The sequence below is a fragment of the Cygnus olor genome, chromosome 2 (genome assembly GCF_009769625.2).
Source record: "Cygnus olor isolate bCygOlo1 chromosome 2, bCygOlo1.pri.v2, whole genome shotgun sequence".
In the NCBI taxonomy this organism is placed as follows: Eukaryota; Metazoa; Chordata; class Aves; order Anseriformes; family Anatidae; genus Cygnus; species Cygnus olor.
In genome coordinates, this window is record NC_049170.1 from 159,800,496 (window position 1) to 159,823,527 (window position 23,032).

Here is a 23,032-nt window from a genome sequence, read left to right on the forward strand (position 1 = left end):
ATGGGGATGCAGGACACAGAGCTATGGGGACACGGGGCTATGGGAACATATGGCATAGGGTTATGGGGACACAGGACCCTGGGGACACCTGACTAGGGGGACACAGGGATATGGGGCCATGGGGACACGGGGCTATGGGACCATGTGGCATAGGGTTATGGGGACACAGGACCAAGCAGACACTGGGCCACGGGGCCACAGGGCTATGGGGCCACAGGGATACGGGGCTATGGGGACACACAACACAGAGCTATGGGGACACAGGGCTATGGGGACACAGGGCTATGGGACCATGTGGCATAGGGTTATGGGGCCACAGGACCCTGGGAACACTGGGATCCGGGGCCATGGGGACACAGGGCTATGGGGACACAGGGATACGGGGCCATGGGGGCACAGGGTCAGGCCATGGGGACGCAGGACACAGAGCTATGGGGACACGGGGCTATGGGACCATGTGGCATAGGGTTATGGGGACACAGGACCCTGGGGACACCTGACTAGGGGGACACAGGGATATGGGACCATGGGGACACGGGGCTATGGGACCATGTGGCATAGGGTTATGGGGACACAGGACCCTGGGAACACTGGGATACGGGACCATGGGGACACAGGGCTATGGGGACACAGGGATACGGGGCCATGGGGACGCAGGACACAGAGCTATGGGGACACAGGGCTATGGGAACATGTGGCATAGGGTTATGGGGACACAGGACCCTGGGGACACCTGACTAGGGGGACACAGGGATATGGGGCCATGGGGACATGGGGCTATGGGACCATGTGGCATAGGGTTATGGGGACACAGGACCAAGCAGACACTGGGCCACGGGGCCACAGGGCTATGGGGCCACAGGGATACGGGGCTATGGGGACACACAACACAGAGCTATGGGGACACAGGGCTATGGGGACACAGGGCTATGGGACCATGTGGCATAGGGTTATGGGGCCACAGGACCCTGGGGACACTGGGATCCGGGGCCATGGGGACACAGGGCTATGGGGACACAGGGATACGGGGCCATGGGGGCACAGGGTCAGGCCATGGGGACGCAGGACACAGAGCTATGGGGACACGGGGCTATGGGAACATGTGGCATAGGGTTATGGGGCCACAGGACCCTGGGGACACCTGACTAGGGGGACACAGGACACAGGGCCCTGGGGACACAGGGCCACGGGGCCATGGCACCACAGCACCCCCGAGGGGGCGGGGCTAAAGGCGGGGCGGTCCCGCCCCCTCCGCCCTCATTGGACACCCGTGGCTCCGCCGCCGCTTCCTATTGGCTGGCCGCCCGGCGGCGGTGGTTGTGACGGGGGCGGACCGGAAGTGCCGGCGTGCGGGGCCGCTCTGCGCCGGCTTCGCCGCCGCTCTCGGGGGCCGCTGCCGGGGGCGGTGAGGAGCGGGGGGGGGGGGGGGGGGGCGGGGACACGGGGCCGGGGGGGGGGACACCCGGGGACACCGGGGGACACCGGGCGGCATCGCTGGGGCCGCGCTGAGGCGCCCCCGGAGGGGCTGAGGGAACCCCTGGGGACAGGGGGGTGGCGGAGGGGGGGGCCTTGGGGACAGCAGGGGGACGGAGGGGGGGCCCTTGGGACACGGGGGTGGCAGAGGGGGGCCCTTGGGGGCAGCAGGGGGGACAGAGGTGTCCCTGGAGGGCAGGTGGGTGAAAGAGGGGACCCCTGGGGACATGGGGGTGGCAGAGGGGACCCTTGGGGACAGTAGAGGGACAGAGGGGGGGCCCTTGGGGACATGGGGGTGGCAGAGGGGGGCCCTTGGGGACAGTAGAGGGGCAAAGGGGGTGCCTGGGGGCAACAGGGGGACAGGGGACCCGTGGGGACAGGAGTGTGAAAGAGGGGGCCGTTGGGGACAGGTGGGTGGCAGAGGGGGGCCCTTGGGGACAGTAGAGGGACAGAGGGGGTCCCTGGGGACAGGGGACCCCTGGGGACAGCAGAGGGTCACAGGGGACCCTTGGGAGCTGCAGGGGACAGAGGGGTCCCTGGAGGGCAGGTGGGTGAAAGAGGGGACCCCTGGGGGCAGCAGGGTGGCAGAGGGAGCCTCTGGGGACAGACGGGTGGCAGAGGGGTCCCTGGGGACAGCAGGGGGACAGGGGACCCTCTGGGGACAGCAGGGGGACAGAGGGGACCCCTGGGGACAGCAGGGTGGCAGCCCACCCTCCCTGCATGGCACCTCCCCCCTCCCCCCCCACCCCCCCCCCCCCCCAGTGCCGTGTACCCCATTCGCCCTCCTCCCACCAGGGCGCCCCCAACTCCCCCGGTGCTTCCCCGCCACCACGTCCCCGTTGTCCCCCATCCCCTTGGCCCTCGCGTCCCCGTCACCTAGGACCCTTCCCCCCCCCCCGCTGTCCCCACCGTGCCGCTGTCCCCTCCTGCTGCGGTGGGGCAGCGAAAAGACCCGAGAGACCCAAGCGCCACGCGTTGCTTTGAACGCGTGGCTTGTTTCTGTTGCCCTGGGAGTGAGCCGCAAGTCTGCCGGTGCCGGAGAGGTCAGGAAGCCGTTTCGTTTCGTCTTGTTTCCCTCTCTGCGCTGTCAGGAATTAGCTCAGGGGGAGATTTTATTATTTTAGTAGCCGGGAGAGGACTTAAAAAGGTCGAAGAGAGGTCCCGAAAGTGGAAGGTGTACTTGGCCGTTCCGGCGTCCGACGCGACGTGAGGTAGTTCCTTAATTCTCGTCCTTAAAATGACAAGACGTCGACTCTCGGCTCCCTGAGCGGGGCCATAAGGCAGCGGTGAGGACTGTGGCTGGGAAGTACGGGGCCTGCCGCGCACCGTGTGCCTTCGGTGGCTCGGGTGCCTGGATGCGGTGCCTGAGCCACCTCCCCGCCCGCGGAGGCGAGGAGATAGGAGAGAAAGGGAGACGTCCCCCGGGGGAAGCTGCCAGGGCGCAAACCAGCAGGAAACCTCCGGGACGTGAGCGGGCATCGGGTGATTTTCCGACGCAAGCGGCGATTTATTTATTTATTCTTTTTTTCCCCCTAATACTTCCAGACTCTCTTGCCCGGTCCCCAGCCGTGCCGAGCTCCGCGGAGCCGTGCAGCTCCGGCTCTGCCTGCGGCCCTCTCGTTTATTTTTCTGTCCAGCAGCCGCCTTCACGTTTCCTGCCAGGGCGAGTGCTTCCACTTCCCGTAACGCAGCTGCTCGATTCCTCCTCGCTCTGCTTTGAAGTTTTAATGTCCCTTTTAACGTCCCTTTTAATGTTAGAACAAGAAGCCTGGGTCCCGTTTCAGTGCGCTGTCAGTCAGCTAGGAAACGGAGAGGGGTCAATTACATGAACGTGATGGACTTGACCGAAAGGCTGTGGGCAAAAACGTACTTTATTATCCCAGATGTTTCGTTGCTTTAGACGTATTTGCTTTTAGAGTGGCGATCTTGAGGGTCTTAAGGTAGTACCGAGGTGGTTTCCGTGCTCTGCGTGCGTTTGGGGTGTTTACCTGCTGTAAGGCAACGTTGAGGAGCTCTGTTTGCAGACCAGAAGTGGCTTTTTGGGGGGATTTGAAAGAGGCAGAAGCTCGCCTGTTTACCTGCAAGCAAGCTGCAGAAGAAGGCAGGGTTTAACGATGCCATGAGCCCGACGTCCCGCGGGTGTGCGGGGAGGGGACAAGCAGGAACGGGGGGAATTTGGGGTAGGTTCCGAGAGATGTTTCCTCACCAGGAGGGCGGTCTGATGCTGGAACTAAGAACAGGACAGGCTGTGCGGTCTCCTGTCGGTGAAGATACTCAAAATTCAGACGGACGAGGGCTTGAGGAAGCTGCCTGAGCGCAGGGCTGGGGTCGAGACCTCCCGAAACCTCTTCCAACCCGATATTATCCTACAACGGCACCCGTGTGTCGTCCCTACCGTGACTCTCTTGTTTCTCACGACTCAGGGCAACGACGATGAGCCTCCTGCCTGCGGTAGGGGACGGCAACTGCTACTACATCCTGACAGAGGACTGCGCCTACGGCAGCAAGTACTTCAAATCCGGGAACATGTGCTTCTGCAGCGAGAGGAGCTACCTGCGCAGCTTCGCGGACCGGCCCTCGGCTCGTTTCCTCAAAGTCGTCATGCTGGACGACGGCTCCACCGTCACCATCAACGTGGAAATCCTGCAGCCGGTGCGCAAGGAGGTGGCCGCCCTCCTCCTGGGCATCGGCAGCCCCAGCGAGCGCTTGGACTGCTTCCTGGAGAGGCTGAGCCTCGAAGCAGCCCTGCGAGCCGTGCCGGGCCAGAAGGTGACGGCGGAGATCGACCGGCAGCACTTCCCTGGCGTCATCCGCTACGTCGGGAGCATTCACAAAAGCGCCTCGGCCGCCTTGTCCCCGGTCTTCTTCGGGGTGGAGTTGCAGGTGAGCGGGCAAAAGAAGGAAGCTGCTGCTTTTCCCCTTCCGTTCGTCAACGCGACGAGCCTCTCTGGCGTCTTTTCAGGGCGAGGGGGAAAGCAGAGGGCGCAGCGACGGATCTTACCACGGCACCGAATATTTCAAGTGTAAGCCAAGCTGCGGGATCTTCCTGCCCGTCAGCAGAGTGCAGTTTACTCCCGCCCCGGATAACGACTACGGGAAGCAGAAGCCCAAAGTGGAAGCGGAGGAGGTGGTGCCTGTGAAGGTGGGAGACGCAGTTAGCTTCTACGTGGACGAGGTCCTGACGAAAGGAATAGCGATGGCAGTTTACAGGGAGGGATCCCAGTGGTTCGTCAAAGTTTGCCCGGTGAGAGCAGCCTTGCTGCCTTCTCCTCTTTACCTTTCGTGGTTTTTTTTTTTTTCCCCGCTGGTTTCAAATTGTATAACAGTGAGGCCTTAAAGAGGAGCGGAAGCAACGTCCAGAAGGGGCGTGAGGCTGCGTGCAGGCTCTTCGGGCCTGTTTGAAAAATTGGTTCGTGTTCCAACCACTTAGCTGATGTGTTCTTTGCGCCTTTCAGGAAGAAGAAGGAACAACTGACATCTTCAGAGAAATCCCTATGGACTCCGTCGTGAAGGAAAACTTGCTTTCTCAAAGTAGGTTGTCATCAGGTGTGTCTACACCGTGCGTGTTCTTACGGAGACAGCGTTTAGTTCCTCTCTGCGGGTTACCCGTGAGCTGAAGGTCCAAAAAAACTTCACCTAGCCCAAACTAATTACGTCAGGAGGCTCGAAAGGTCCGTAGAAACATCTCGAGTTCGTTGCAGCGTGCTTTGCATTAGGCGCCTAGAGCTGAGTCTCCCGTTTATCAGGAAGAAGAAGAGAGATTCTGATCGCAGCACGTAAGTATTTCCTAGGACAGAAAGCTCCACGGGCTAAAGAGTCTTTAATTTAGCTGTAGAAGGTGGAGCGTAGCCTCGTGCTGACGCCAAACGATCCCGGGAAGGCACAGACGCCAGCAGTGGTGCTGTGAGTCACTGGGCAAGCCAACAGATCAGTGGGCTCTCTGTTGACGTCAAGAAATGCTGTGCAGAAGTCAGGGCCAGACCAAGGGGAGCTGTCGTCAGACTTTCCATTGATTAATCTCACTAAAGGCAGGAAAAATAACCTGGAGACACCCCTCCGCCATTTCGCAGGCCCGAAATGGCTCTGCGAAGGGCTGCGTTAGCTCCGGGGCCAGAGGGAGCAAGGAAACGAGGGGTGGAATCGCCTCCTCCCGGCCTCAGCAAGCTGTTAGACCAGCTTGGCCGTGTCAGCGAAACGCTTCCGGAGAATTACACCTTGTGGCCCTGGCGATCGGCTTTGTGCTTGTACATCCGGTGTGTAATTTCAGAATAGACCTGCTATTAGGAAGGCAGCGACGAGATCCAGAGGTGTCTGTCATTAAGCGTTGCCTTCCTGTCTCTCCTGACGTCCTGCCTTGCCTCCCAGGTGTTTTTTCAACATTCGAATCCGACGTGGGCTTGGGACACTCGAAGCAAATGAAACGGCAGGCGAGCGAGAGCGGCGAGGAGAGCGAAAGTGGGAACCCCCCCTTGGAGGTGAACTCCATGGTCCAGATCACCTTGGACAAGGGAAATCAGGTGTTTGGAATCATCCGCTGGCTGGGGTACCTACCCCAGATCAAGCACAAAATGGCAGGAGTTGAACTGGTAAGGAGCAAACGGAGTCGGACTCGATGATCCTCGTGGGTCCCTTCCAACTCGGGATGTTCTATAAGTATTTCTCGCTGCGAGGTTGCAAATCAAAACGCGCAACTCTTGGTCGCTCTTCTCTCTGGGGACCTTCAGCTCGTGACTGTATTTCACGGCCTGAGCAGAGGCGGGCCTCTGACGCGTCAGAGTTTGGGCTGTGAGGGCAAGCACACCTGGTCCCGAATGAACTGGGTGGGTTGACACAGGGAGGGCTGCGCGCCCCCTGGTTCGCTGTCTTCAGGAGCAGTTATTGGAGCGTGGGGCAGAATAATCGTGAATCCTGCAAGTGGGGTCAATAAGTTTAAAATATAACCAGAGGGAGTGAAAACAGCCAGCGAAGCAGGACCAAACTTGTACGCACCTCTTAAAATCTTAAATGGCCGTGTGGGAAATCGCACCTGCCTCACAGAAAACCTGCTCTCATGTTACCCCTCAATGTTTTTTTTCCCCCAGGATGAAGATAAGGGGGTCACTGCTGGCGAATGGCTGGGCAAATACTACTTCCACTGCGCTCCAAAGCGCGGCCTCTTCGTGAAGCTGCAGTCCTGCCAGCCTGACGTTCGCTTCCAGTGTTCGCGCGGCGGCGACCTGAACCTCGTGGACGACAGTAAGTTCGCCGGGAGAGGGGGCACGGTGCCGTGCTGGGACAAAGCAGGCTACAGGGGAGCCTTGTGTGCGGTGTCTTGGCCGGCGGTTTCATCCTCCTTGTTTCCTTGCAGTGTTCCTGGTTTTAAGGACGGTGACGTTGCCGCGGTGGCCTTTGTAGGGAACGCCCCGCGGGTGTGAGAGGTGGGAAGGAATTTAACATCAGGGTAGGAGAGGCTGGAATTCTGTGGGCTAAAGCATTGGATGTAGGGCAACGTGTTGAGGGTAGCTGTAACAATGAGGCTTCTGTGGCATGGGTTTTGTGGGAGAAGGGAGGCTGGCTGGAATTGGACGATCTTTAAGGTCCCTTCTAATCCAAAGGCTTCTGCTGTCGCTTCCTGACATTTCATAGAATCACAAAGAGGCCCAAAGCAAGTCTGTGCGTGGCGTTGTGAGTGCTGCAAGTGGGCTAGGGCTCTTCTTCCCGTGGCTCTCAAGGCAGAAGGAAAGGTCTTGTATGGCTGAGACCTAGATGTTGTAACACTTGTTCACTACAGGGCCTAGCCACGGTGCCATCCGTTAAGCGTTGCGTGAATGCAGGCTGTGCACGTGGCTGTGGAGAGCAGGAGTGGGTAAATCAGGCCTGGGGCCAGGCTGTCAGGAGGTAATGGTGCCTGGGGACTGAGAAATAAAGGGAAGTTTGGAAAGTGAGCGTATTAAATCCATTTTAACGTAGAGTTCGATGCGCCAACACGTTGACAAGAAGACAGAGGAAAGAACAGGTCAGCGTCGTCATTTAAACAGGAAGAAATGCCTCCAGAGCGGAGGAGACGATATGAACTAGCCACCGAGAAGTTGTAAATGAGATCACTGCAAATAAAAAGACAGGATTCCCGTAGGGACTGCCCAGGAACTAGGGACAGGGACAGGGAGGATTGTCTTAAGGACCTGCTGAAAAGAGGAGATGGGATTGTAAGGGGAGAACGCTGAAGAAACCAAAAAACACCAGACTGAGAAATCGACGTAATCTTCTAGGGTGGCTGATGGGACGTGGGCCGGTTTAAAGGATTTAAAATGACGTAGGGCATTTTAAAGGTCTTTCCAAAGAGCTTGCATGTAACGCAGCGCCAGCCTGCTTGTCTTTTTGTCCTTGGTGTGCTTGGCGTAGCAGTGGCGGAGGCGATGTGGGTTGCTGGGGCGTGGCTCCGGGGAGGAAGGGCAGGTTTCGTCCCCCGTTTCCAGCAGGCAAATGACCGAAGAGACCGATTCCCATCCCAGCGTGGCTCGGTCCCAGCAGGAGCGGCGCAGAACAGCGCTGTGCTGGCCCCTGAGCGGACCTTTGGGGCGCTGGGGAAGGGCAGGACGGAGCCCGACGAGGTGGGAAGCTAAAGGGAGCTGCTTGTGTCGCTTCTCTTGCAGGCGGGCGGGAAGCTCTTCCCCACGCTCCCGTCAGTTTTCCTCCCCTCAGGAATGAGGAAGCGGTGTCCGTCCTGCGAGGGCGGATGAAAGGGATCCAAGGCCACTGCAACTCCTGCTACATGGATGCAGCTCTCTTCAGGTAAGGGCCTGCTCGGGCGGCGACGTTTTCTTAAGCAATTACTTCGTGTTTGGGCAGAGCCCTGCGCCGCAGCGCTTCCCAGGACTCCCCGGGTGGCTGGAAATTTGGCGTGGACCAGAAAATAACTGCGTGGGGATGCAGCATCGAGGCGTGCTGCCTCCTGCTCTCCTTCCTAACCTTTGAGGTTCTCAGGCACTGAGGCACCCTCGTGAGTACCTAAGGCACCGTGTGCCTGTCACGCAGGGTGCTGAGATACCGTAGCTCTCCGAACTGGACCGTGCTGATTCTGTCACTGGAGGAGGCAGTGGCTGGCAACGTATTTCAAAGAAACCATCCGGGAAGTCCCAGCTTCACTGTGCAGCACTGTTTTGGAGCCGAAAAGCCTCAGTGGTGCCCCCCTGAGCGGTTTTGGCTGCAAAGTACGAGATTTCGTTCTCTCTGAGCTTCTTCCTTGCTTACAACAAGTGTTCGTTAAGGCAGATGTGGTTTATCTCACTGTGGAGATGCGCTGTCACTCACCCCTCTGTAATCAGCGTGCATGGGTTGCTGGAAATAAAAGCCACCGACTGTCACTGAGCACAAGGGTTTGGTTCTAACTGCTGCTGCAAACCCGTCGGACTTACCCGGCCCTCTCTCTTCCCAGCCTCTTCTCCTGCACGTCCGTGCTGGACTCCATGCTCTTCACGCCTTTCACGCTGTGTGACAGGAACGTGCAGGACATCCTGCGGGAGGAGATCGTCAATCCCCTCCGAAAGTGAGTATAGTACGAGGGAGTACTCCAGCTCTTCCAGTTGTTCCCTTCCCCTCGCTGTAATGCTGTCCCAGCACTTAACTGCATGCGTGTGAGCTTCCCCTGCTCCGAAGGAAGCCCTGTGAGCTGCATTTCTTGGTGAAAGGACTGAAGGGGGGATTGCTGGCCCTGAGACCACCTCTGTGGGGAAACCCTGGACCTGCTGAAGCAGCGGCATTGCTTTCATCAGCAGCCCCAAAGGCAGCAGGCAGTGCCAGGGTGGACGGGGATAAACCACGGCATGAGAGCCGAGTTCTCTGGACTTTTTATTAAAGACAGCAGTTTTTTCTCGTCCTCCCTTGCTAGGTGTGGGAGAGGCACGGAGAGCTGCTTCTGCGTAAGGATAAGACGTTAGCGCCCTCCTTGGGGCTGCGCTGCCTGCAGGAATACAACCCCGGCACGTTCTGTGGTGCTGCGATTTTTCAGTGCACCGGAGAGATCATCTGTGGCTGCTTCTTGTTTCTAGGGCTGGCTTCGTCAAGGCTCGGAGCGTGATGCACCTTAGGGAGCAGTTAACCGAGAAGGGCAAATGCTCGAGCTTTACCAACGCTGAGAAAGGTGACGTGCTTCCCCGGGCTGCTGCAGTGTGTGCTGCCTCGCCCGGGCACCAAACTGACAGCTTAATTGTGTGCTTCTCCCGTGCACGTGCGTCGGTGTGCGAGCTGTGCCGTTCGTTTGCGTAAAAACGGGCGCGTGAGATGTTTTCAGCTTTCAAGAGCTCCCCGTGCTTCTCCACTGCCATTTGTCTGCTGGGAAGATGAGGGTTGCTGGGTCTCTCCGCCGCCTCCTAACTGGTGGCAGCTGCTGCCAGGAGGGGAGAGGATGAACCCTGTGAGCAGAATTTCAATAAGGGAGATTTCCTTGACCTTTATACTTTGAATTCGCCCTGATAAATCCGTCCCTGGTGTCCCTGCCAGAATCCAGCGTGGTTTATCGTTTTGCCAAGATCAATTTCTCTTTTGAGCTCCGATAAGTTATTTGGGGTTCCTCAGAGACACTAGTTTGGTTAAAATAAGACAGAAAACGCCTACATCTGGAGCCCACCTCTCTGATTTCCATTGCTACGTCCCCGTCCGTGCTCAGCAAAGTTCTGTGTAGCTTATGACACCAAAGCAGATTGTGCCAGACATCACTGCAACAAGCTCTGGGTTTCCAGATAGCAAACAAGTGGCATTGATTCTTCTAGAAACAGCGGGTATCTCATCACTGAACAGCGCCTGTGGGTCTGTGCTGTTGTGTGTTTATTTTAGCCGGGGACGGTTTAGTTACTCTTTGGTTTCTTGAACTTCTGCAGCCGTCCCTGACTTCTCTTTGAATTCATGCTCCTGGTATTAGCTGCTCATTAACATCCGTGGAGTGACCCGTGCTTTTCTCTGCCCTTCCAGATCCCGAGGAGTTCCTCAGCCTCATAATGCAGAAGATCCTGGGAATAGAGCCGCTCCTGAAACTGCAGTAAGTACCCGTGTCCCAGTGATGCAATCCCCCTAGGCCTGGCTCATGAGTTCTTCACCTCACAACCACCAGGTGTTACCTGCACCTTCTCAGCAAGGCCGTGGGGGCACAGCTCAGGGATTTGTGCTCAGCTCTCTTCTGCTCTCCGTTAGCTGTAGTCCGTGATCTTGCTTGTTGTCAGTTCGTCCCGGGTGGGCCATCCGGGAAAAGACACTTTCAAGTTCTCCGTGGAGGTGCCACCTTTGGAAGATGCTGAAAAAGCTCATGCCAGCCTCAGGCAAAGACAGCAGTGGCTTGAGAAACGTGGAGTCCGTCTCCGGCGCGGAGCCAGCACTGTCTGACAGCCCTGGGATGCGTTTGGGATGTGTCCAGGCTGTCAGGCTGGCTCCGATCCTACGGCCTCTCAAACAGGGAGCCCGTGGATGCAGTCCCAGTTTCTCAGGACTCTACAAAGAGGATGAGAGGCTGGAGGAAGCCAAAAATAACTGGGCTGTTCGGAAGCATAGAAGGGGATTGTTCGATTTCTGTGCTCGTTTGTGGGGCCGCTAGCCAAGCCTCACATTGTGGCGCGCTCGGAAAGGCCGAGCACAAAGGGAACTCTGTGCTGCAGCTCCCCTGCAGAGGGGCATCTGAAGGAAATCCTTTCTCTGCTGGTTCAGGGATGCAGGGCTGGTGGCAGAGCTGCTCACAGCTCACCTTCTGAATGCCTGAAGCCTTGCTCCGTGGGTTTTGTACGTGCAGTTATAAAAAGATCCTTCATTTGAGAAGGAGTTTGCTGGTCGTGCTCCATTAGCAGTTTGTCTAAAAATACCAAAATGTCTTCAATATCAAGGTGAGAGGGGAAACCACATTATGCTCGTAGGAGCAGAATGTCCCGCTGCGTTGGAGAGTGAGACTGACAGCGACGCTCATCCCCTCCTCTCGTGACATGTATTCAGTATTTCTGAGTGGAAAAAGTGCTTCGTGTCAGCCTTACGCCTAGCAGCCCTTACTGCCTTGGGCCCGGAAACTCTTGCGGGACAAAACCAGTCGTCCCCTGGGAGCTCAGATGTTTGTGGCACCCCGTAAACAAGCCCCGTGACCGCTTCTTGCAGGTCCGGAGGCCACGAGGGACTGGACTGTTACTGCTACCAGATATTTATGGACAAACAGGAGGACCTGGTGGTTCCTGATGTACAGCAGTTAGTGGAACATTCCTTCCTGACCTACGACCAGAAGCTAGTGGAGGTGAGCCCAGCTCCTTTCCGTCTTCGTTGCCATCTGCTGCCTTTTTCTTGCTTTCTCCACCATGCCTGTGCCTGCCAGCGGATCTGGTGTGCCTTACGCCTCACACTGCAAAGCAGCAGGATGCTTGGCTACAACCTGAGAGATGTCTGAGGGGGTTTGACCTGGGAAGAGGGGCGTGCTTTCCCTGCTGCTCTCAGTTCTCACGAATAACCTGAGCAGAAAGTCTTTCCTCCCAGGAGCAGTACAGAGACAAAAGTCTCTGGGATTTGCCTCCTCTGGGTCAGTGACTCGTTTGCCTTCGTTTTTCCAGATCCCGTCTTGCTTCATTATCCAAATGCCGCGATTTGGAAAGGAATACAAAATGTTCAGCAAGATCATCCCTTCCTTAGAGCTGGACATCACCGATCTGCTGCTCGACAGTAAGTCGTTAGGCGGTGGTAAAGCTGGCGTCCGGGACTGCGAGTAGCCAGGAGACGGGGTCTCGTCTTTTCAGGTTGTGAGCAGGAGCTGAGGTGGGATCGTGGTGTGATTCCTGTCCCCTGAACGCTTCAATTCTGCAGGGTTCCAGGTGAGGCTGAGAGAAGATGCAGCCTCTCACCCCTTTTGCCTCTGCAGGTCCCAGGGAGTGCTGCGTGTGTGGCGACGTCGCCACCCTGGAGTGCTCGGGGTGTTTCAAGGACAAGATATTTGCGCCTACGGGCCTGAAGCAGTTCTGCGGCACCTGCTCCAAACAGGTATTCAGTCTCTTTGGGTGCTCGTGACATCTGCCGTGGTGACCGACAGCAGATTAAACCCCCCAAAATGCCCACGTTCCCCTCGCTGCCCCTGCAGCTGGTCAGGTTGGGCGCAGAGGGGCTCCTTCCTGAGCTTCAGTCCCACCAACTCAAGCAGCCCACGTGAGTGGGACGTGGCGTTGAACCCTCATGCGTTACACAGAGCCTCAATAGGCACCGATCCTGCACAGACCGGGTGCCGGGTCCTCCACGCTGTCTCATGAGGGCACCGTTACAGTTTTCTGGCCCCTCTCGGAGGGTAGCGGGCTCCCCTCTCGCCTTCCTGCTGTCAGCCTGCCAACGCGTTGCTGTTCCCTGGCACGCAGGCGGGACTCAGCCACGCGGAAGGCAGATGAGTGGAGCACAAACTGGAGGTCCGACCCCTGCACGCTCCTTTTTCCAGCAGGCCAGGCTCAGCCCTGCCCGCTCAGCGCTGCCACCCCCTCGTCTTCCCTCAGGTTCACTCCCACTACCGCCGCAAAGCCCACAAGCCGACCAGGCTGCACGTCCCAGAGGAGTTTCAGTGCCGGAGCCCCCAGGGTAGCCAGCGGGTCCCCCGCGAGAAGATGGAGCTCTTCGCCGTGCTCTGCATTGAGACCAGTCACTACGTCTCCTTCGTTAAGTACGGCCCCGAGAACGAGCACTGGATGTTCTTCGACAGCATGGCTGACAGGCACGGTGAGGACGCGGCGGGGGGCTTGGTGCTTTGAGGGGGGGGCCAGAGGGGTGGTGCACGGTGTAGGGCGAGTGGTGCGGGTGCTGCTCTGCATCGGGGCAGCGTCAGGGAGGTTCTGCGCCGTGCCTAAAAGGAGCACGAGGCTCTTGGAGAGAATGCAGGGTGCTAGGGAATCACAGCTTCGTGTAACAAAGGACGGCCCTTTCCCCTGCCCCCCATACATGAATTAGGATCCCAGTGCCACCAGTAGCCATTTAAGCCGACCGCAGAGAAGAGCGGGACCAGGCCAAGGATGTCTGAGGGTTGCTCCTGGTGCTCTCGTCCCCTGGCTGTGTTCAGGCTGGGGACTTCCCGAGCCAGCAGGGACTGGCTGCTCCTCTCCTGCCTCGTGCTGGCCCCCAGATCTCCCAGCCGAGGCTTTGACTTGCTGCCAGGTGCGATGGTAACTGCTTGAGCTGTGGGTGCTCATCCTTTGGGCCACGCTCTGGACTTGGACTTCTCTCCCTTTCCCTGGTTTAGGTGATGAGAACGGCTTCAACATTCCCACCGTGACGCTGTGCCCCGAAGTTGCCAAATACCTGGACTTGCCGCTGGCTGTGCTGGCCCTGGAGCAGCCCCGGGACATGGACGGGGTGGCCAAACGCCTCTTCTGCGACGCCTACATGTACATGTATCAGAGCAAGAAGATGGCGCTTTACAAGTGACACCGTCTTGGGGCTGGTGTCAGAGACGTGAGCTTGGGGCGGCCCCGCAGCCTGTAACGGGTGAAAGCAGCCAGAGTCTGGGTGCACCGAGCTTGCACTTCTGCCTCTTCTTGCCTCTTCTTACCTCTCCCAGTGTCTGCTGTCAGGCTAGCTACGGGAGCCTGGCTGGGTTTGTAAATCCTGCGCCAGGCTTTATCGAGAGAGAGTTGGTACTTCCTGCAGGCCTGGACTCGGAATTCTTTACACTCAAATTCTCTCATTCCTACCTTCCTTCTTCCTACCTCCTTCCTCCGCAGGTACTCGGCAGCTCTGCCCTACCTCAGGGTCCTCCCCACACCCTTTTCCCTCCCACGCCGAGGACCGGCATCTCGAATCAAAACTCGAGGAGTTACCCTCAGGTCTGCAAAGACCGAGAGAAAACCTCGGCCTCGCCCTGCGCAGCACTTCCTCGTGTGGACACGTGGGGTGAGAGAACCAGGAGCAGCTGCGTGGCTGAGATGTGTCAGGAGCAGGGCTTTCCATGGGGTCTGGGATGTGATCCCACACCCAAAGCTGGGTCCCTGAACTGTCTTCACTTCCCTTATCCAGCCCTAATACCTCTGGCACTTTTACCCGCCGTCCCTTATTTTCCACCACGAGGTTAACGGGGGATGTCGTGGGCTGCAAATATGCTCGAAAACAGATATTTCTGTAGGAACAAACTTAGGAAAAAAAAAATGGAGCAGAGGAACAGCAGGTGAGCGTGAGGTACGCTGTCATCTTTTTGTGAAGCCTACGTTATTGCTATGGGTTCGGAGGCGTTCTAACATCCCTTCTCTCACTTGCTGTCCCATCTTTGCATCCACTTCTGAGATCTGTACCAAACAGCAACAACAATTTCAAGGGCAAAAATGGAAGAAGGAGCACTTTTTACGTTTTTCTTTGCCACGGCGGCAGGAAGGATGAGGCTCTCTGAGTGGGAAGAGGTATCCTTTAAGTTAAATAGTTTAAATTTTGCAAGTTACGAGTCGTCTGCTGTTAAGCAGGTGCTGTCAGGGCAGCGGGAAGCTGGCTGGGGACTCAGTGCTGTGGGCTGTTTTAGCCAGGTTCGAGGGATGGATGCAGTGTGATGAACCCAGCTTAATAACATATTTTTTTTGTGAACACTGCCGTCCAGTTAAGCTCCTACCCTTTGGTGAGTCGATGGATGTAGGAGAGCCACGGACGTCGGTGCACAAGGGTGGGGAATGCTGTGACCCTAAGGCCGTGACCCGGTTTCTGAGCCTCACGGGCAGTCTCGCTGTCTTTTCTTGTCTGTTCCGCGGTACTTTTTGTTCGTTATCGTGTAGGAACCCAGGCCAGTCTCTTTTCAGGAGTACTGTGCGCAGGTTTAATAACAAAAAGTGGTTTTTTCCTCTTTTAAAGTGCAAAGTCACAGTGCCTTACAGAGCGCAGGCCCAGCTGTACCACGGCAGCGCTGTGCTCCAGCCTGATGGATTTTTTAGAAACAGGACACAATCAGGCAATATTTTGTCTTTGTTTGTTTTGTATCGTTTCGGTTTTTTTCCCATCAACATATGCTGCAAGGATCTAAGCAATGGAGAGAAAAAAATAAAGCACCTCCGATCAAGCCTTTTGTTGGGAGAGGGTGCAAGTTACTGGGGTCGGTATCTGGGGAATGAGGAGCAGGTGCCCTCCTTGTGCCCTTTCAGGCTCAAAATCTCAAGGGAAAGTTTCTAATACGTCTTCTTTACAAGCTCAGGCAGGATTAGAGGAGCACACACACATCTCAGGAAGGCACTTCATTCGTTCTTTGCACTTTCTGTCCGTTCCATGCAACGTTTCTTGACTATCTTTTGATTAAAAGCCTTCAACCACACGTTGCTTCATCTGTCCTGCCTGCCCCCCCAAGGTGAGATGCGCTCCAGCTGCCACGCCAGAGGCTCTGTTGCTGGAATTAGTTATGGGACGCCACAAAATAGGGATGTGAACGTGTGCTGGGGTCACCCCCAGCTGCTATCAGTGCTCAACACTTGCTTCTCATTTCAGTTTTATTCAAATATACACCACGAAGTGAAATGAAAGGGGATGAATTAAACATTCAAGCTGAAGGAGAGTTTTTTTTAGGACTGGGGCAGCCACGCAGCGTGCTCGCAGCACTGGTGCGTAAGGCTTTTATTTTGTTTTGTGCTTTGGACAAGGTAAGGGCAGGGCTTAGTGCCACGCTTCCTCTATAAGAATCGAGGTTAGAGATCGGGGGGTGTCGACCTGAAACCAGTTTCCATGCTCGGGAGACCTCGTACAAAACGGAAAGGTAAAAAACATGGCCACAGACCCAAAGCTTAGGGGGGAAAGGGCGAAGTGCATCTGCCACGGCTCCGTGAGTGGGAAACCTTCTCGGCACGGTCTTTAGTGCCACCGCTGAGCCTCGCTGGGGGCTCTGGGACACGAGGACGGTCCCCAGCTGCCGCAGCAGCGGCGTTGCTTCATTTGGGGGCAGCTGCGGAGGCATTTCTGGCTCGGCTAGAGGCTGGGGCCACTTGCAGCCTGGTTTAGTGTTTGCATTTCACTCGCCTTCAAGTGACGTACGAAGCAGCCGTGGCCTGGAGATGCCACCGCAGAAGGCACGGGGCTGGTAAGGCCACCAAGGCGGGCAGCGTGGCCACCACAGAAGGCACAGGGGTGGCAGGGCCACCGAGGTGGGCAGGGAAGGAAGGGAGCTCCCAGGCAATGCGGTGACGGCGCCGGTCACGGCCGTGTCCCAGCCCAGGACGTGGCGGCCCCGCCACCTCCCAGCTCTGCCTGCCCCATCCGTGGGCACCTGGGCCCGCGGGGAGCGCTTCCAGTCCCGGCACGGTCCTCGGATCGGAGGAGATCCGCAGAGCAGCAGCCTCATTAGCCTCATTAATTCCCAATTAATCACCTGGCCTTCCAAAGAGGACGTCGGAAGCGCTGGCCCCAGGCAGGGACTGGCAGAGCGCGGGGGGCGCGCAGGGACCCCCTCACTGCCTGGCCTGCCGCAGCTCTGCGAGGAGGAGGTGCAGCTTCTCCGTCACGGCCACCTGGTGCGGGAGGGGACACCGAGCGTCCTCAGGGATGCTGCAGGAGCCCAAGGGCTTCACCAGGGCAGAAGGTTCGGGATGGGACCGGGATCGATCGTGCCCGGTAAGCGGCGGACGTACCGGGTAGGGCTGCGGCTCGCGGAGCCGGCGGTGAGCGGGGCTGAGCTGGCTGAGGGACGCCTGCGCGTGGCTCCGCACCTCCGGCAGGCTGGGCAGGACCTCGCACACCTGTAGGATGGAGATAAAGGAGCGTCCCTACGGGGGGCTGCCACCCGGACCCACTCCTGAAAAACCTGGGGCTGCGGTGGCACCAGCACCATGGGGACAAGGACAGCTCGGCCCCAGGTGACTCCTCGATTCAGCAACTAGTGCCGTGGTGCCACCACCTCGCTCTGGTCCTTCACCCAAAGAGGGAAGGACGCCTCAGCAACAGCGACGTTGCAGCTGGCAGGTCGTCCCCATGTGGGACAGTTGCTCAGTGTAGCAGTTGAATTAAGGCTGGTGTCTTTCATGCAGAAACTTTTAAGGGTTTTCACAGCAGAAGCACCAAAACTTTGTGGTGAGAGCCACCTGGCTGAGAGCAGCCACGAATCACGTCTCCACCTGCATGCCCAGACCCCACAGACCCTTCCGAAAACCCAGGGGAACCCGTCTCAGATGGGGCACAACCTCATCCCTCCGCCGGGAAGCCGAATTTCCCAGGGAGCTGGCCCGTCCCCAGAGGAGCTGTGCCTTGTCCACACTGCTGAGGGGGGTCTCCTCGCCCCACGTGCTGCGTGGCCAGGCCCACCACCACCACCCTGAGCCCACGGAGAGGGCAGATCCGCCCCTGACCTGGCCGTCTCTGAAGTACGTGCGATGCAGGGGCTCCACGGCGGTGGGCCTGACCTTGGTGGCCTCTCCTCTCCTCCCCAGGACGTGGACCGCCAGCTCCTGCCCTGCGTTGGGTGCGGACTCGTCCTCCAGGGCCATGAGGTCCATGAAGGGGTGACCTGCAGGGGTGCTGGGTTAAGGGCCAGCGGGTGCTCGCAACGCCGGACGCAGGATTTAGGGGAAATCGGGATTTAGGATCAATGGGGCAGCACCGCAGTGGGTCGCCCAAGATGGCAGAGCTCACCGGCGTCGTCGTAGAGCCGATACACTGCCTTAATCCCGGGGATCGTCATCTTCTCCTCCTCCTCCGTGAGCTTCAGGCAAGGCGAGCCGTTGACCTCCACGAGCTGCGGGAGAAGAGGACGGTATGGGGACGGGCTCCTTGTCTTTGCCACACAAAGCTGGTGCCAAGGGCCGTGCAGAGCTCCGTGTCCCCTTGTGTGCTGGGGAGGCCACTGAGGCAAAACAGCCGAATAAATCATTAAAAAACAAACAAACAAAAAAAAAAAAAAACAAAACACCTCAAACTGTCCCCAAGCCAAGCGGGGCCGAGCTGCCACTCCTACCTTGTAGACGCAGCCCAGCGATGGCTGCAGGGGACATGTCACCAGGTTTGTCCCCACACCGATCACGTCGATCTCGCTCCCCTGGTGCGGCAGAGAAGACAACAACCATCAGCAGCCCAACCTGCCGCTGTTTTTTTTTTTAAAAAAAAAAAAAAAAAACATGCTAAAACCGGAGCCACGGGGCAGGTCAGAGGCTGCTCTGCCCAAAAATGCCTGGTTTCTGGCCGGCCCACCCAAAATCTACTCATTCCAGCCTGGAAACTGCTCTCATGCGGGAGAAAATGAGTCAGAGGACGGTGACAGTCCCGTTGCCACCCCTCGTGCCCCAGCCCCAGCGGCTGCCTCACCTCCCGGATGAAGCTCTCCAGGCTCTGTTCGCTGATGTCGTTGCTCACGGCGATGGGGATGCTCCCAAACCAGGGCACCTGGAAGCTGGAAAGGAAGGTGAGGAGCTGGGGAGGGGGAGCAGAAGGGTGGCCCCGGGTTTTGGGGGAAAGCCTGCCTCTGCTCGCAGCCACCCTGGGAGCCTACAAGCACCCAAAGGTGTCCCAGCACCGCCTCGAGCAGGGAGGGCACCCACTCCAATATCCAGGGACAATGGAGGAGGTGCTGGGTACCCGGGGCAGGGGATGCTCTCTGCAGGCTCCCTGCCCGTCTCAGGGGACTCACGTGGTGCCGCAGGCTCGGAGCACCCGCCGGATCTCCTTGGACTGCTGGACCAGGTCCCCGCTGTCCAGGCGCACCCCGATGGCGCGGTACCCCAGCTGGTGCAGGGCCAGCGCCACGGCACAGAAATTGGGCAGGCCGCTCCTGACGGGGGCGAGGAGAAGGATTAGTGCCCGCGGCCTCTTCGGACAGGGGCCAAGGACCAAGGGCAAGCTGAGCAGGAGGACAAAGACCTGCGGCAGGTGACAGTGAAGGACGGGGACACTGCGAGGAGGTGTTTCAAGAATTGCCCTCTCCCCCAGCTCCTCCTGCAAGCCCGGGGGCAGCAAGGGACACATCCGTCCTTACCTCATGACGCAGTACGTGTCCAGCAGCCCCTGGAAGTTGTGCGGGAAGGTGATGGCGTAGGACACGAAGGCGGCCAGCTCACCGCGGTTGGCCTTCTCGGGGGGGCTCTGCAGCAGCTCGCACACCCGCTGCAGCCACGACTCGGCCAGGGCTGCGAGATCCACCGGCTCCCCGCCCGCCAGCGGTGGCAGGACCTGCTTGGGGACATCAGCACTACATCCAGGATGTCCCGGCACCATGCACGTCCCACAGCATCCCCCTTTCCCTTCCACGGACCTGGACCAGCAGTCAGGAGGACACACGATGTCCCACGGCCACAGCTGGGACATCCCATCCCCGTCCCCTTCCCGCGGCACCACTCACCCTGGGCTGCACCTCCGTCAGCGACGTGAAGGACATGATGAAGGAGTGGGCGATGGTGCCGCGCACCGGGATGCCGTAGAGCTTCCCCGCGAGGACGTTGCTGGTGTAGTCGAAGCCTGCGAGGAGGGACGGGGTGTGTGTGTGTGGGGGGGGTGACGGCACGGCCACGGCACCGCGTGGTGCTGCGGGGCACCACTCACCCCCGATGTAGGAGTACTTGGAGGCAGACAGGCCGCCGTCCGGCCCCTGGGCGCGACGCAGCCCGATCTCCATCAGCTTCATCCCGGGGCCAGCGAGGAGGCGGAAGCGGGCGGCGTTCGTGGCCACCAGGCTGGGAGAGAAAGGGACAAAATGGATACTGGGAAGAACTTCTTTACCGAAAGGGTCGTTAGGCATTGGAACGGGCTGCCCAGGGAAGTGGTTGAGTCACCATCCCTGGAGGTCTTTAAAAGACGTTTAGACGTAGAGCTTAGCGATATGGTTTAGTGGAGGACTTGTTAGTGTTAGGTCAGAGGTTGGACTCGGTGATCTTGGAGGTCTCTTCCAACCTAGATGATTCTGTGATTTTCTCGGGGTGCCGCTTAGCTCGGACACGGACGAGGTGCAGGGGCAATTGGTGCAGCGGGACTGGATGCATTCTTCAGCCAGAGGGTCCCCAGCACCCCCAAAAAGCAGGAGGGGCCCTTACCTGGCGTAGTTGACCAGGCACAGCAGGGTGGTTTCCAGCAGCTGCACCACCAGCAGCGGCCCCTTCACCTGCAGGAGCGGGACCTGCGGGGACAGCAGTGGTGACATCTCCCTGGCTGCGTGCACTGGGGCTGAGCTTGGGGACATGGGGACGTGGCCGAGCCCTGTTTGCTGGCGGCCCCGGTGCCCCTACGAGGCTCAACCCAGGTCCCAGGTCCCACCCTGGAGAAGACGACGGAGCCTTCTGGCACGGAAGAGACGGTGACCTCCGAGGCGTCCACGGTGCAGAGGTAATCGAAGAAGGCGTCCTCCGTCGTGCTGGGCAGGACCGAGCGCAGGTAGGCGATGTCTGCAGGGGCAGGGACACCTCAGCCCACAGGGACAGGACCACACAGACCCCGTCCCCACCCCTCAGAGGGCACCACACCAAACCCCCATCCCTCTGAGGGGCTGTCCAAGGGACTCCAAGGGGTGTACCAGTGTCCCCTTGGTCCCCAGGCTCCTCTGAGGGAACCCCAAGTGCCACTGAGGGGTCTCCTGGTCCCCCCTCCCCGGTTCGTCAGAAGAGTACCCCTACCTTTCTGTCCCTCTGAGGGATGTCCCCGTCCCCTTCCTGATCCATCTGAGGGGTCCCTCTATCCCCCAGGTCCCTCTGAAGGGCCTGCTGTTCCCTCTAAGGGACGTCCCTGTGTCCCCACGCCAGGTATCCTGTCCCCAGGTCCCTCTAAGAGGTGCCCCTGTACCCCCAGATCCCCCTGAGGGGTCTCCTTGTCCCCTTGAGAGATTTCCCTGTCCCCACCTCAGGTCCAGCTGGGGGTTCCCCCTGCTCCCCAAGTCCCTCTAAAAGGTATCTCTGCCCCCCCACCTGAAATCCCCTGTCCCCCAGGTCCCTCTGAAGGGTCCCCCTGTCCCACTGAGGGCTGTCCCTGCCCCTCCGCCAGGTCCTGCAGTGCTTTTGAGCCCCGTCCCCCATAGGGACATCTCCGTCCCCTCCTCAGGTCCCATGGGGGATCCCCCCAACCAGGTCTCCTGCCCCTTAAGTCCCTCTGAGGCACGTCCCTGTCCCCCTTACCTCAGCCTCCTGTCCCTCAATGTCCCAGTCCCCCGAGAAATCCCGTGTCCCTGTGACGCACATCCCTGTCCCCTCTACGTCCCCCCCGAGGACTCAGATCCCTCTGAGGAATGCGAGGAATGTCCCTGTACCTGTCCCCCTCCCCCCCCACCAACTCCCCCATCCCCCGAGACCCTCTGAGGCACGCCCCTGTCCCCCCACCTCAGTCCCCCCTTCCCTTGAGTCCCTCTGAGTGATGTCCCGGTCCCCCTGACGAGTCCCTTGTCCCTTCTGAGGCACGTCCCTGTCCCCTCTACGTCCCCCTGAGGACCCAGATCCCTCTCAGAGTTGTCCCTGTCCCCCGCCCCCCCCCCCCAGTCCTCTGTCCCCCAAGACCCTCTGAGGCACGTCCCTGTCCCCCCACCTCAGTCCCCCCCCCTTCCCTCAAGTCCCCCTGAAGAGCCCCCTGTCCCTCTGAGTCACATCCCTGTCCCCCCCCCTACACCCCTCTGAGGACCCAGGTCCCTCTCAGAGCTGTCCCTGTCCCCCACTCCTCTCCCCCAGGTCCTCTGTCCCCCAAGACCCTCTGAGGCACGTCCCCGTCCCCCCACCTCAGCCCCCGTTCCCTCGAGTCCCCCTGAGCCGTGCCCCACTCCCTGTGAGGAGCCCCCTTTCCCCCTGAGGCACGTCCCCGTCCCCCCCACCCAACCCACAGCCACCCGCCTCCCCAAACCCACCCCGTACCCCCACTCCCCCCCTCCCCAAACCCCAAGAGGAGGTGACCCTGGTTGTCCCCATCTGCCTCCATCGCCGTCCCTCACGCACCGGCGGCGGAGAAGCGGAAGGCGCGGAGGAAGCGGAGGCCCTCGGCCAGGCCCGTGCCCAGGGCGAAGGCGCCATGGAAGGGCTCGCGGCGGAAGAAGAGCTCGGCGGCAGCGGGGGCACGGTGCCGCCCGGCCCGCCAGTACCCGTAGGCCATGGTGAGCTGGTAGAGGTCCGTCAGCAGCGCCATGGCCGCCACAAACCGTGGCAGGCCGCGGGGCAGCCTGGGAGCCGCGGCCTGGCGGGACACGGGGCGGGCAGAGGGCGAGAGGGAAGGTGGTGGCTTGGGGGGGGGACAGCGGGCACCAGGGGGGATGGCGGTGCATAGGGCAGGGGACACAAGGGTACATGGTGCGTGGAAGGATGTGGGACGCCGGGGGAGGCGGAGCATGGGATGTGGGACAGCGTGAAGGGGACACGGGACAGCAGGAGGGGTAGCACATGGGACATGATGGAGTGTATAGTATGCGTGACACGGGACACCAGGGATGGCAGCATGTAGGACATAGGACATCACGCAGTGTATAGCACATGTGACACGGGACATCAGGGATAGGACACAGGACATCACGGAGCATATAGCATCTGTGACACGGGACATCAGGGACAGGACATCAGGACATCACAGAACATATAGCACATGTGACACAGGACATCAGGGACAGGACATCACGGAGCATATAGCACATGTGACACGGGACATCAGGGACGGGACAGAGGACATCACAGAGCATGTAGCACGTGACACG

At 59.1% G+C, this 23,032-nt stretch overlaps 2 protein-coding genes across 8 annotated transcripts; one reads left to right on the top strand and one right to left on the bottom strand.

Moving 5' to 3' along the window:
* The first annotated feature begins 1,321 nt into the window (after nt 1–1,321).
* Nucleotides 1,322–15,724, top strand: LOC121065035 (ubiquitin carboxyl-terminal hydrolase CYLD-like). 3 transcript variants are annotated; one of them, XM_040547447.1, is made up of 15 exons: nt 1,322–1,405; nt 3,897–4,356; nt 4,436–4,717; nt 4,929–5,004; nt 5,839–6,059; nt 6,555–6,708; nt 8,106–8,244; nt 8,888–8,998; nt 9,501–9,592; nt 10,420–10,486; nt 11,581–11,713; nt 12,024–12,132; nt 12,329–12,447; nt 12,945–13,164; nt 13,682–15,724. In XM_040547447.1, exons 2-15 carry the CDS (start codon nt 3,907–3,909, stop codon nt 13,864–13,866), a joined length of 2,358 nt encoding a protein of 785 aa, XP_040403381.1. In that variant the 5' UTR covers nt 1,322–1,405; nt 3,897–3,906; the 3' UTR covers nt 13,867–15,724. The 3 variants fall into 3 exon arrangements, with proteins under 3 accessions (XP_040403381.1, XP_040403382.1, XP_040403383.1); XM_040547448.1 differs by lacking the exon at nt 1,322–1,405 and adding an exon at nt 2,819–3,466; XM_040547449.1 differs by lacking the exon at nt 1,322–1,405 and adding an exon at nt 3,494–3,800.
* A 158-nt stretch (nt 15,725–15,882) lies between these two features.
* Nucleotides 15,883–22,612, bottom strand: NAPRT (nicotinate phosphoribosyltransferase). 5 transcript variants are annotated; one of them, XM_040547451.1, is made up of 13 exons: nt 22,287–22,612; nt 20,632–20,759; nt 20,412–20,494; nt 19,924–20,054; nt 19,724–19,839; nt 19,361–19,557; nt 19,016–19,156; nt 18,694–18,778; nt 18,347–18,427; nt 18,025–18,235; nt 17,742–17,899; nt 17,028–17,135; nt 15,883–16,907 (listed from the first exon to the last, which is right to left on the bottom strand). In XM_040547451.1, exons 1-13 carry the CDS (start codon nt 22,471–22,473, stop codon nt 16,848–16,850), a joined length of 1,686 nt encoding a protein of 561 aa, XP_040403385.1. In that variant the 5' UTR covers nt 22,474–22,612; the 3' UTR covers nt 15,883–16,847. The 5 variants fall into 5 exon arrangements, with proteins under 5 accessions (XP_040403385.1, XP_040403386.1, XP_040403384.1 ...); XM_040547452.1 differs by having other exon boundaries at nt 19,361–19,554; nt 22,287–22,608; XM_040547450.1 differs by having other exon boundaries at nt 18,025–18,127; nt 19,016–19,276; nt 19,361–19,554; nt 22,287–22,607.
* Between the last annotated feature and the right edge of the window lie 420 nt (nt 22,613–23,032).